The sequence below is a fragment of the Arachis ipaensis genome, chromosome B2 (assembly GCF_059453495.1).
Source record: "Arachis ipaensis isolate K30076 ecotype BB chromosome B2, ASM5945349v1, whole genome shotgun sequence".
NCBI classification, from domain to species: Eukaryota; Viridiplantae; Streptophyta; class Magnoliopsida; order Fabales; family Fabaceae; genus Arachis; species Arachis ipaensis.
Genome location: NC_142437.1, coordinates 95,525,749 through 95,538,961, shown reverse-complemented (window position 1 = coordinate 95,538,961; position 13,213 = coordinate 95,525,749). Strand labels below are relative to the sequence as shown.

Here is a 13,213-nt window from a genome sequence, read left to right as displayed (position 1 = left end):
CCGGTACTACATTGTAAGAGAGGAGTCCCAAGGAGCCAAGCTCAAGAGAAGTCACTCAAGATGAAGATGTTTTTGAGGTAGAAGATGTCGAAGATGAGGATGAGGTACAAGAGGTGGTTGAAGAAGAGGTTTTTAAACCAAAGGATAGAGTTTCTAAGGAAGAAAATATTTTGAAAGAGGCTATTCCAATTCCTTTTTCACACCTAGCTAGGAGGACCAAAAAGCAAATGGAGCTAGATCTCAAGATGGTGGATATCTTCAAAAAGGTCGAGATAACTATTTCCCTTTTTGATGCTATTCACCAAGTTCCTAAGTATGCTAAGTTTCTAAAAGATTTGTGCATAAACAAGGAGAAGATTCATAATCTAGAAACTATTTCTTCGGGTATCTCAATCTCTGCTTTGATAGGTGCTATACCGGAGAAATGTGGGGATCCAGGTCCTTGTCTAGTTACTTGCACTATAGGTGGTATACAATTTTTTTATTGCATGTGTGACCTAGGTGCTTGTGTTAGTATTATACCTTTATCTGTTTATGATGCATTGAAGCTTTACCATTGAAACAGTCGGTGGCCCGTTTTGTTTTGACAGATAAAAGTATAATCTCGGTGGTTGGCATTGCAGACGATGTCTTAGTGAGCATCAAGGGGTTAACTTCTCCAATTAACTTCTATATCCTTGAGATGCCCCCTAATGACTCCGGAAGACCATCATCTATCTTGCTAGGGAGGCCGTTCTTGAAAACCTCCCGATTTAAATTGGATGCTTTTTTGGGTACCTACTCCTTTGAAATTGATGGAAGAGTAGTGAGTTTTAATCTTGATGAGGCTATGAAGCATCAACTGGAGGACCATTCTATCTTCTGGTGTAATATGATTGATGATATTGTGGCCAAAGCCCACCATGATACAGTTGATGAGAAGAACATGGTTCAAAGTGCTGTGGGGAAACCCCTGAATATGATGAAGATACCTTACTACCTCCGGTGCTACCGGATAATCAAGTGCCAAGCCATGAGCTAAATATGGAGTTGAAGCCACTTCCACCCCACCTTAAGTATGCCTATCTTGAAAAAAATCAAAAGCTCCCGGTGATCATTACAAAGGAGCTTACCTCCCAATAAGAGGAGAGATTGCTTAATGTATTGCGAAGAAATAAGAAAGCTATTCGGTGGAGTTTGGCGGACATAGTTGGTATAAGCCCTCAAGTTTGTGGCATCACATTTTTCTAGAGGAGGAGCCAAGCCTATCCATCAACCTCAAAGGCGGTTGAACCCCACAATTCTAGAAGTTGTGAAGAAAGAGGTGACCTGACAACTAGAGGCCGATATTATCTATCCAATCTCGGATAGTGAGTGGGTTAGCCTGGTACAAGTAGTTCCAAAGAAGTCCGGCGTCACCATAGTCAAGAATGAGAGTGGGGAACTCATGGCCACAAGGGTGCAGAATTCATGGAAGGTTTGCATCAACTACAGGCGCTTGAACTTGGCCACTCGCAAGGATCACTATCCACTACCATTCATCGATCAAATGCTTGATCGCTTGTCCGATAAATCACATTATTGCTTTTTAGATGGCTATACCGATTATTTTCAAATCCATATTGCTCCGAAAGACTAAGAGAAAATCACGTTTACATGCCCTTTTGGAATATATACATACAAAAGGATGCCTTTTGTTTTATGTAATGCACCGGCTACATTTCAAAGGTGCATGATGAGCATCTTTTCGGATCTTCTTGAGCACTGTATGGAAGTATTCATGGATGATTTTAGTGTTTAAGGTGATTCTTTTTACCTTTATTTGGATAATCTTGCTAGAGTATTAGAAAGATGCGCTAGTTCAAGCCTTGTGCTTAACTTTGAAAAATGTCACTTTATGGTAAAGCAAGGTATTATTCTAGGTCATGTTGTCTCTTATACTGGTATATCTATTGATCCTGCCAAGGTTGATGTTATTTTTTATTTACCTTACCCCTCTTCTGTGAGGAAAGTCCATTCTTTTCTTGGTCATGCAGGTTTCTACCGGCGTTTCAACAAGAACTTTAGTAAGGTTGCACTAACCCTTTTCCGTCTATTGCAAAAAGATGTACAGTTTGACTTGAGTGGAGAGTGTATAGAAGCATTTGATAAGCTGAAGAGTGCCTTAACCTAAGCTCCTATTGTGAGAGGGCCTGATTGGAGTAGGACGTTTGAGATTATGTGCGATGCATCTAACTATGCGGTAGGAGCGGCGCATGCTCAGCGAGAAGGTAAGGACCCCTATATCATAGCTTATGCTTCTAAGACATTAGATGGTGCCCAGTCTAACTATACTACCACTGAAAAGGAACTTTTAGCAATTATTTTTGCCTTGGATAAATTTCGGGCCTATTTACTTGGATCTAAGGTGGTAGTATATTCAAACCATGCGGCGTTGAAGTATTTACTAGCAAAGAAAGAATCAAAGCCAAGGCTTGCAAGAGTTTGATTTAGAGATCAAGGATAGGAGTGGTTCCCAAAATCTTGTGGCGGACCATTTAAGTCGCTTAAAGCATATGAAAAGTGACTCCACTCCTATCAATTATGCATTTCCTCTTGATAGCTTGCAAGCAATATCCAAGGTTGTTCCTTGGTATGCACCCATCGCTAATTTTTTGGTTGGTCACAACTTTCCTCCACATTTCTCTAAACATCAACAGGACAAGCTCAAGAGCGAGTCCAAGTATTACATATGGGATTACCCATATTTGTGAAGATATGGTGTCGACCAAATAATTAGGAGGTGTGTTCCACAATCTGAAATTCAGTCTATCTTGAAGGCATGCCACTCTTCTAAAAGTAGTGGCCACTTTGGCCCTCAAAGAACTGCAAGAAATATCTTAGACTGCGGATTTTGGTGGCCCACACTCTTTAAGGATGCAAATCTTTTATGTAACTCTTGCCACCAATGCCAAACGTTTTGAAACATATCCAAGAGGGATGAGATGCCCCCAACAACTCATGTTGTTTTGTGAAATTTTTTATGTTTGGGGTATTGACTTCATAGGTCCCTTTCCAAACTCGAATGGTTTCTTATACATTCTGTCAGCAGTTGATTATGTTTCTAAGTGGGTGGAAGCAATTTCTACCCGTACTGATGATGCTAACATGGTTGTCTCTTTTGTTTGAAATAACCTCATTTTCCGCTTTGAATCACCACGAGCAATCGTGAGTGATCAAGGCTCACATTTTTGTAACAAAAGAATGACAGGTTTGATGAAGAAATATGGCATTATTCCCAAGGTGGCTACGGCTTATCATTCCCAAACAAATGGCCAGGCCGAAGTGTCTAATAGAGAAATTAAGCGCATACTCGAGAAGATGGTTAAAGCTCATAGGAGGGATTGGAGCTCTAGGCTTGGAGATGCGCTATGGGCTTATCGGACGGCTTACAAGACACCGATTGGCATGAGTCCATTCTGGCTAATCTACGGAAAAGCTTGTCACCTTCCGATAGAGGTGGAACACAAGACTTATTGGGATGTGAAGGAATGTAATTCCGGATTGGGAGGAGCCAGAGTTGAAAGGAAATTACAATTGGAAGAATTGGAGTGCATTCGGTTAGAAGCTTATAAAAACTCAAGGCTCTATAAAGAAAAGGTGAAGGCGGTACATGATCGGAACATCAGGAGAAGAGAGTTTAGAGCTGGAGATCAAGTCCTCTATAACTCCAGATTGAGATTGATGTCGGGCAAATTAAGGTCAAGATGGGATGGACCATATGTGGTGGAGAAGGTTGAATCATATGGTGTAGTCCACTTGAGCCATCCCTCAAACCCTACATTCTTCAAGGTTAATGGCCACCATTTAAAACTTTACCATGGTGCAAAAGTGAAGAACAACAAGGTGCTGGAGATATTTCTCTTGAAAGACCCAGCCAAGGAAGAGGATTGAGCTCATAGACCGTCCAACTTAAGGATGTTAAAGAAAAGTGATAGGTGGGAGACACCCCACCATGGTATGATCTTCCTTATCTACAGCTTCTTTTACTTAGTTTTAGAATCTTTAATTGATTTTCTTAAGTTCACTTCGATTGTTTTGTGCTATAATTGCTTTTACTGATTTTGCTTTAAAAAAAAGGGGGCGCAACTCACGCGTATGCGTGACCCACCATGCGAGAACGGTGCGGAAAGGGTGCTGCTGCATGGTTCCAAAACATAGGGTTGTGATAGAACTATGCATGTGGGGTGCGAGGCGCATAACCCACCCTATGCGTACGCATAGCAGACACGTATGCATCACCCAAAATTTTTTCCTACCCGCGCGTGTGCGTGATTGACGCGCACGCGTCGTATTTTAATGCTGCAATGTTGCTGCTGCATAGTACAAAAAACAAAGAGTTGTGATGGAACTATGTAGGTTTCATGCATCGAGCACGAAAAGTTATCACGCATACGCGTGATCGACGCATATGCGTCACCTCTTTTGGGCCTTCTACGCGTACGTGTGGGTGACACACACTCGTCGTGGAGCCGATTCAATTCAATAGGTGTGCTGCCCTACTTCTCTTCATTCTTCTTCCTTCTTCTAATCATTTTATCTTTCTTCTTTCTTCTTTTTTCCCTCTTCCATCTCCTGTCCGGCGGACCACCACCTCCGGCAGTCCCACCTCTTCTCTTCTTTTTTTCTCTTCTCACCCCTCTTATCTTATTCTTACTTGCATTTACTCTCATCTCTTCTTCTTCTTTTTAAGGTTTCTTTTCTTACTCTCTTTTACTCTTTAACCCTTCTTTTGTTTGTTACATTCGAATATTTTAATTGTTCTTAATTGCATTTTACTTTTGTTCTTTGTTGTTTCCTATTAGTTCTTTTTCTCCTTGCATTTTTGTATTGGTGTTGGAGTTTCAAGTTGAATTTTTTTTGTGAATTGGTGGATTATTTTGATATCTCTTGAGTTGTTTATATCATGTGGTATTGCTATGGTAGTTGGTATTTTATTTTGGGGCATATTTACACACTTGGACTTGTCAACTTGCTTGTTGTTTATGATATGCACCCCAAGTGTTTGTGAAAAAGCACTAATGACACTTTGGTTCATCTTTGATCTTATTCTTTAATCCTAGTACTTCTTTTTCATAACACTTGTGCTCTGTGTGCATTGAGCTTAGTCTCCATAAAATTTCATCATCAAAATGCTCACTATTTTTTGTTTGATTCGCATATGTCTATCATTGTTGATATCAATGCTTGAGATCACTCTTTTCTTGCTTTACACTTATATGCTTCTTCCACTCTTGCATCTAGTGCTAGTGATATGCCTCCATGATCATTTTGATGTCTTACTTACATGTTGTAGCTACCATGTATTTCAGACGCTTTACCCTTTTTTTTCGGCATTGATTCTCATTTGCATTTACTTAATTCCGGTGTTTATCTCTCTGAGCTTAAGGTTTTCTCTTTTCTCTTCCTTTTCAGGATGGTCACCAAGAAAGAAAAGGAAAAGGCTTCTAAAAAGACACCTACACCTCAAAGAGCACCTTCTAAGGCGCAAACTTCCTCAAAAGTCAAACAACCTTCTAAGCGGTTGAAGAAAGCTAACTGGTGCACAAAATTGTGATCATCAATGGCGCCATCAACATGGTACGCTCAATTGTAATCTCAACTTTTTATCACAACTTCGCACAACTAACCAGCAAGTGCACTGGGTCGTCCAAGTAATAAACCTTACGTGAGTAAGGATCGATCCCACGGAGATTGTCGGCTTGAAGCAAGCTATGGTCACCTTGTAAATCTCAGTCAGGCGGATATAAAATAGTTATGGAGTTTTCGAATATTAATAATAAATAGACAGAAAATAAAGATAGAAATACTTATGTATATCATTGGTGAGAATTTCAGATAAGTGTATGGAGATGCGTTCGTTCCTCTGAACTTCTACTTTCCTGCTGTCTTCATCCAATCAATCTTACTCCTTTCCATGACTAGCTTTATGTAAGGGCATCACCATTGTCAATGGCTACATCCCGTCCTCTTGTGAAAATGGTCCAAATGCTCTGTCACAGCACGGCTAATCATCTGAGGTTCTCGATCATATTGGAATAGGATTCACCCTCTTTTTGCGTCTGTCACTACGCCCAGCACTCGCGAGTTTGAAGCTCGTCACAGTCATTCAATCCCTGAATCCTACTCGGAATACCACAGACAAGGTTTAGACTTTCCGGATTCTCATGAATGCCGCCATCAATCTAGCTTACACCACGAAGATTCTGATTAAGAGATCTAAGATATACTCATTCAATCTAAGGTAGAACGGAAGTGGTTGTCAGGAACGCGTTCATAGGGAATGATGATAATTGTCACGTTCATCACATTCATGTTGAAGTGCGAATGAATATCTTAGAAGCGGAATAAGTTGAATTGAATAGAAAACAGTAGTACTTTGTATTAATTCATGAGGAACAGCAGAGCTCCACACCTTAATCTATGGAGTGCAGAAACTCTACCGTTGAAAAATACATAAGTGAAAGGTTCAGGAATGGCCGAATGGCCAGCCCCCATGATCTAAGAACTAGGCGTCCAAAGATGATTCAAAGATGTCTAATACAATAGTAAAAAGTCCTATTTATAATAAACTAGCTACTAGGGTTTACAGAAGTAAGTAATTGATGCATAAATCCACTTCCGGGGCCCACTTGGTGTGTGCTTGGGCTGAGCTTGAATGTTACACGTGCAGAGGCTCTTTCTGGAGTTGAACGCCAGGTTGTAACGTATTTCTGGCGTTCAACTCTGGTTTGTGACTTGTTTCTGGCGTTTAACTCCAGACAGCAGCGTAGAACTGGTGTTCAACGCCCTTTTACATCGTCTAAACTCGTTCAAAGTATGAACTATTATATATTTCTGGAAAGCCCTGGATGTCTACTTTCCAACGCAATCGAAAGCGCGCCATTTTGAGTTCTGTAGCTCCAGAAATTCTACTTTGAGTTCAGGGAGGTCAGAATCCAACAGCATCAGCAGTCCTTCTTCAACCTCTGAATCTGATTTTTGCTCAAGTCCCTCAATTTCAGCCAGAAAATACTTGAAATCACAGAAAAACACACAAACTCATAGTAAAGTCCAAAAATATGAATTTAACATAAAAACTAATAAAAACATCCCTAAAAGTAACTAGATTCTACTAAAAATATACTAAAAATAATGCCAAAAAGCGTATAAATTATCCGCTCATACAACACCAAACTTAAATTGTTGCTTGTCCCCAAGCAACTGAAAATCAAATAGGATAAAAAGAAGAGAATATACTATAAATTCTAAACTATCAATGAAACATAGCTCCAATCAGATGAGCGGGACTTGTAGCTTTTTGCCTCTTGAATAGTTTTGGCATCCCACTTTATCCATTGAAGTTCAGAATGATTGGCTTCTATAGGAACTCAGAGTTCAGATAGTGTTATTGATTCTCCTAGTTCAGTATGATGATTCTTGAACACAGCTGTTTTATGAGTCTTGGCCGTGGCCCTAAGCACTTTGTTTTCCAGTATTACCACCGGATACATAAATGCCACAGACACATAACTGGGTGAACCTTTTCAGATTGTGACTCAGCTTTGCTAAAGTTCCCAATTAGAGGTGTCCAGGGTTCTTAAGCACACTCTTTTTTTGCTTTGGACCTTGACTTTAACTGCTCAGTCTCAAGTTTTCACTTGACACCTTCACGCCACAAGCACATGGTTAGGGACAGCTTGGTTTAGCCGCTTAGACCAGGATTTTATTCCTTTAGGCCCTCCTATCCACTGATGCTCAAAGCCTTGGGATCCTTTTTATTTGCCCTTGCCTTTTGGTTTTAAGGGTTATTGGCTTTTTGCTCTTGCCTCTTGGTTTTAAGAGCTTTTGGCTTTTTCTGCTTGCTTTTTCTTTTTCTTTCTATTTTTTTTCGCCTATTTTTTTTCTTTTTTTTTCTGCAAGCTTTGTTCTTTGCTGCTTTTTCTTGCTTCAAGAATCATTTTTATGATTTTTCAGATTATCAAATAACATGTCTCCTTATCATCATTCTTTCAAGAGCCAACATATTTAACATTCTTAAACAGCAACTTCAAAAGACATATGCACTGTTCAAGCATTCATTCAGAAAATAAGAAGCATTGTCACCACATCAATATAATTAAACTAAGTTCAAGGATAAATTCGAAACTCATGTACTTCTTGTTCTTTTGAATTAAAACATTTTTCATTTAAGAGAGGTGATGGATTCATAGGACATTCATAACTTTAAGACATAGTTACTAAATACTAATGATCATGTAATGAAGACACAAACATGGATAAGCACTTAACATAGAGAAAACGAAAAACAGAGAATGTAAGAACAAGGAATGAGTCCACCTTAGTGATGGTGGCGTTTCCTTCTTGAGGAACCAATGATGTCCTTGAGCTCTTCTATGTCTCTTCCTTGTCTTTGTTGCTCCTCCCTCGTTGCTTTTTGATCTTCTCTTATTTCCTGAAGGGTGATGAAGTATTCTTGATGTTCCACCCTTAATTGTCCCATGTTGGAACTTAATTCTCCTAGGGAGGTGTTGACTTGCTCCCAATAGTTTTGTGGAGGAAAATGCATTTGAGGCATTTCCGGGATCTCATGGTGATGAGCTTCATGCGCCTCTTGAGCTCCATGAATGGGCTCTCTTGCTTGCTCCATCCTTTTCTTAGTGATGGGCTTCTCTTCCTCAATGGGAATGTCTCCTTCTATGAAAGCTCCAGCTGAGTAACATAGATGGCAAATAAGATGAGGAAAAGCTAGCCTTGCCATGGGGGAGGACTTTTTGGCTATTTTGTAGAGTTCAAGGGAGATGACTTCATGAACTTCTACTTCCTCTCCAATCATGATGCTATGAATCATGATGGCCTGATCCACAGTAACTTCGGATCGGTTGCTAGTGGGGATGATGGAGTTTTGTATGAACTCTAACCATCCTCTAGCTACAGGCTTGAGGTCCAGTCTTCTTAGTTAAACCGGCTTGCCTTTGGAGTCAATCTTCCATTGAGCTCCTTTCACACATATGTTCATGAGGACTTGGTCCAACCTTTGATTAAAGTTGACCCTTCTAGTGTAGGGGCGTGCATCTCCTTGCATCATAGGCAAGTTAAATGCCAACCTCACATTTTCCGGACTAAAATCTAAGTATTTCCCCCGAACCATGGTGAGATAATTCTTTGGGTTCGGGTTCTTACTTTGATCATGGTTCCTAATGATCCATGCATTGGCATAGAACTCTTGAACTATTAGGATGCCGACTTGTTGGATGGGTTTTGTTAGAACTTCCCAACCTCTTCTTTGGATTTCATGTCGGATCTCCGGATACTCATTCTTCTTGAGCTTGAAAGGGACCTCGGGGATCACCTTCTTCTTGACCACAACATCATAGAAGTGGTCTTGATGAGCTTTGGAGATGAATCTTTCCATCTCCCATGACTCGGAGGTGGAAGCTTTTGTCTTCCCTTTCCCTTTTCTAGAGGATTCTCCGGTCTTAGGTGCCATCTATGGTAATGGAAAAACAAAAAGCTTATGCTTTTACCATACCAAACTTAGAATATTGCTCGCCCTCGAGCAAGAAAAGAAAGAATAGATGAAGAAGAAGAAGAAATGGAGAAGAGGGAAAGAGAGAGATGTGTTTCGGCCAAGGAGGGGAAGAGAGGGTTGTTTTGTGTGAAAAATGAAGAAGAATGGAGGGCTTTATATAGGGAAGGGAGGGGGGGTAAGGTTCGGCCATAAGGGTGGTTTTGGGTGGGAAATTGATTTTAAATTTTGAAGGTAGGTAGGGTTTATGAGGTAGGTTTATGGGGAAGAGTGGATGGATGTGAGTGGTGAAGTGGTGATAGGGAAGAGAGATTGAGGTGATTGGTGAAGAGTTTTGGGGAAGATTGTTTATGGGATTGTGTGAAAGAGGGGTGAGAAGAAGTGAATGGAGGTAGGTGGGGATCCTGTGGGGTCCACAGATCCTGAGGTGTTCAAGGATTTACAACCTTGCACCAAATTGGGCATGCAAAATGCCCTTGCACACAACTCTGGGCGTTCAGCGCCAGATTGGTGCTTGTTCTGGGCGTTGAACGCCCATTTGTTGCCCATTTCTGGCGTTGAACGCCAGAACCATGCTTGTTCTGGGCGTTCAGCGCCAGCTCTTCTCCAGGGTGCAATTCTGGCGTTCAAATGCCCAGATGCTGCCCATTTTGGGCGTTCAGCACCAGAACCATGCTCTGTTCTGGCGTTGAACGCCAGCCAGATGCTTTTTACTGGCGTTTAACGCCAGTAAGGTCTTCCTCCAGGGTGTGATTTTTCTTCTGCTGTTTTTGATTCCGTTTTCAATTTTTATATTTATTTTGTAACTCCACATGATCATGAACCTAATAAAACATGAAAGAACAATAAAATTAGATAAATAAAAATTGGGTTGCCTCCCAACAAGCGCTTCTTTAATGTCAATAGCTTGACATTGGGCTCTCATGGAGCCTCACAGATGTTCAGAGCATTGTTGAGACTTCTCAACACCAAACTTAGAGTTTGGATATGGGAGTTCAACACCAAACTTAGAGTTTGGTTGTGGCCTCCCAACACCAAACTTAGAGTTTGACTGTGGGGGCTCTGGTTGACTCTGTTTTGAGAGAAGCTTACTGTGCCTCTTTTCCATGTTTACAGAAGGGTAACCTTGAGTTTTAAACTCAAGGGAGTCCTCATTCAATTCAAGGACTAATTCACCTCTGTCAACATCAATCACAGCTCTTGCTGTGGCTAGGAAGGGTCTTCCAAGGATGATGGATTCATCCTCATCCTTTCCAGTATCAAGGATTATGAAATCAGCAGGGATGTAAAGGCCTTCAACCTTTACTAACATGTCCTCTACTTGTCCATAAGCCTATTTTCTTGAATTGTCTACCATCTCTAATGAGATTTTAGTAGCTTGCACCCCAAAGATTCCCAGTTTCTCTATTACAGAGAGGGGCATGAGGTTTATCCCTGAACCAAGGTCACACAGAGCCTTTTCAAAGATCATGGTGCCTATGGTACAAGGTATTAAGAACTTTCCAGGATCCTGTTTCTTCTGAGGCAATGTCAGTTTATCCAGATCACTTAGTTCATTGGGGAACAAGGGAGGTTCATCTTCCCAAGTCTCAATACCAAATAATTTGGCATTCAGCTTCATGATTGCACCAAGGTACTTAGTAACTTGCTCTTCAGTAACATCCTCATTCTCTTCAGAAGAGGAATACTCATCAGAGCTCATGAATGGCATAAGGAGGTTTAATGGAATCTCTATGATCTCTAGGTGAGCCTCAGATTCCTTTGGTTCCTCAGAGGGAAGCTCCTTATTGATCACTGGACGTCCCAGGAGGTCTTCCTCACTGGGATTCACATTCTCTTCTTCCCTTACAGGTTCGGCCATGGTGATCAATTCAATGGCCTTGCACTCTCCTTTTGGGTTTTCTTCTGTATTGCTTGGGAGAGTACTAGGAGGGATTTCAGTGATCCTTTTACTCAGCTGGCCCACTTGTGCCTCCAAATTTCTAATGGAGGACCTTGTTTTATTCATGAAACTTACAGTGGCCTTAGATAGATCAGAGACTAAGTTTTCTAAATTAGAGGTATTTTGTTCAGAGTTCTCTGTCTGTTGCTGATTGGATGATGGAAAAGGCTTGCTATTGCTAAACCTGTTTCTTCCACCATTATTAAAGCCTTGTTGAGGCTTTTGTTGATCCTTCCATGAGAAATTTGGATGATTTCTCCATGATGGATTATAGGTGTTTCCATAAGGTTCACCCATATAATTTACCTCTGCTATTGCAGGGTTTTCAGGATCATAAGCTTCTTCTTCAGAAGATGCCTCTTGAGTACTGTTGGATGCAGCTTGCATTCCATTCAGACTCTGAAAAGTCATGTTGACTTGCTGAGTCAATATTTTATTCTGAGCCAGTATGGCATTCAGAGTATCAATTTCAAGAACTCCCTTCTTCATAGGCGTCCCATTACTCACAGGATTCCTCTCAGAAGTGTACATGAATTGGTTATTAGCAACCATGTCAATAAGTTCTTGAGCTTCTGCAGGCGTTTTCTTTAGGTTAATGGATCCACCTGCAGAAGTATCCAATGACATTTTAGCCATTTCAGATAGACCATCATAGAATATATCCAGGATGGTCCATTCTAAAAGCATGTCAGAAGGACACTTTTTGGTCAGTTCTTTGTATCTCTCCCAAGCTTCATAGAGGGATTCACCTTCTTTCTGTTTGAAGGTCTGAACATCCACTCTAAGCTTACTCGGCTTTTGAGGAGGAAAGAACTTGGCTAAGAAAGCCTTGACCAGCTTATCCCAAGAGTTCAAGCTATCCTTAGGTTGAGATCCAACCATATTCTAGCTCTGTCTCTCACAGCAAAAGGGAAAAGCATGAGCCTGTAGACTTCAGGATCTACTCCATTAGTCTTAACAGTATCACATATCTGCAAGAATTCAGTTAAGAACTAAAAAGGATCTTCAGATGGAAGTCCATGAAACTTGCAGTTCTGCTGCATCAGAGAAACTAATTGAGGTTTAAGCTCAAAATTGTTTGCTCCAATGGCAGGACTGGAGATGCTTCTTCCATGTAAATTGGAATTAGGTGCAGTAAAGTCACCAAGCATCCTCCTTGCATTATTATTATTTTCGGCTGCCATCTCCTCTTCTTGTTCGAAAATTTCTGAAAGGTGCTTGCTGGATTGTTGTAATTTAGCTTCTCTTATTTTCCTCTTCAGAGTCCTTTCAGGTTCTGGATCTGCTTCAACAAGAATGTTCTTGTCTTTGCTCCTGCTCATATGAAAAAGAGGGACAAAAAAATAATAATAATAGGGATCCTTTTTACCACAGTATAGAGGTCCCTGTGTGAGTAGAAGAAAAGAAGAAGAGAAGAATGGAATGTAAGGAAAGAAACACAAGGGTGAGGAGATCAGAGATGTGGGATGAAGAGAAGTGTTAGTAGATGAATAAATAAGTAGGAGGAGATGAGAGAGAAGGAGAATTTTCGAAAATAATTTTTTGAAAAAGGTTAGTAATTTTTGAAAATTAAAATCAGAAATTAAAATAATTAGTTAATTAAAAAGAATTTTTGAAAAAGAGGGAAGATATTTTTGAAAATTAGAGAGAGAGAATTAGTTAGGTAGTTTTGAAAAAGATAAGAAACAAACAAAAAGTTAGTTAGTTAGTTGAAACAAATTTGAAAATCAATTTTTAAAAGATAA

At 40.4% G+C, this 13,213-nt stretch overlaps 1 protein-coding gene and 1 non-coding gene across 2 annotated transcripts; both read left to right on the top strand.

Moving 5' to 3' along the window:
* Positions 1-3,222: 3,222 nt before the first annotated feature.
* On the top strand, positions 3,223-3,912 carry LOC107627447 (uncharacterized). The gene has a single exon (XM_016330280.1). The coding sequence runs from the start codon at positions 3,223-3,225 to the stop codon at positions 3,910-3,912; it is 690 nt and encodes a 229-aa protein (XP_016185766.1).
* An 8,237-nt stretch (positions 3,913-12,149) lies between these two features.
* LOC148574914 (small nucleolar RNA R71) lies at positions 12,150-12,257 on the top strand. The gene has a single exon (XR_015906647.1). It is a non-coding gene; the product is annotated as a small nucleolar RNA R71 (small nucleolar RNA).
* The last annotated feature ends 956 nt before the right edge of the window (positions 12,258-13,213 follow it).

What these genes read in the sequence shown, in the direction of transcription:
- LOC107627447 (XM_016330280.1), top strand. Translation starts at nt 3,223, where the DNA reads ATGACAGGTTTGATGAAGAAATATGGCATTATTCCCAAGGTGGCTACG.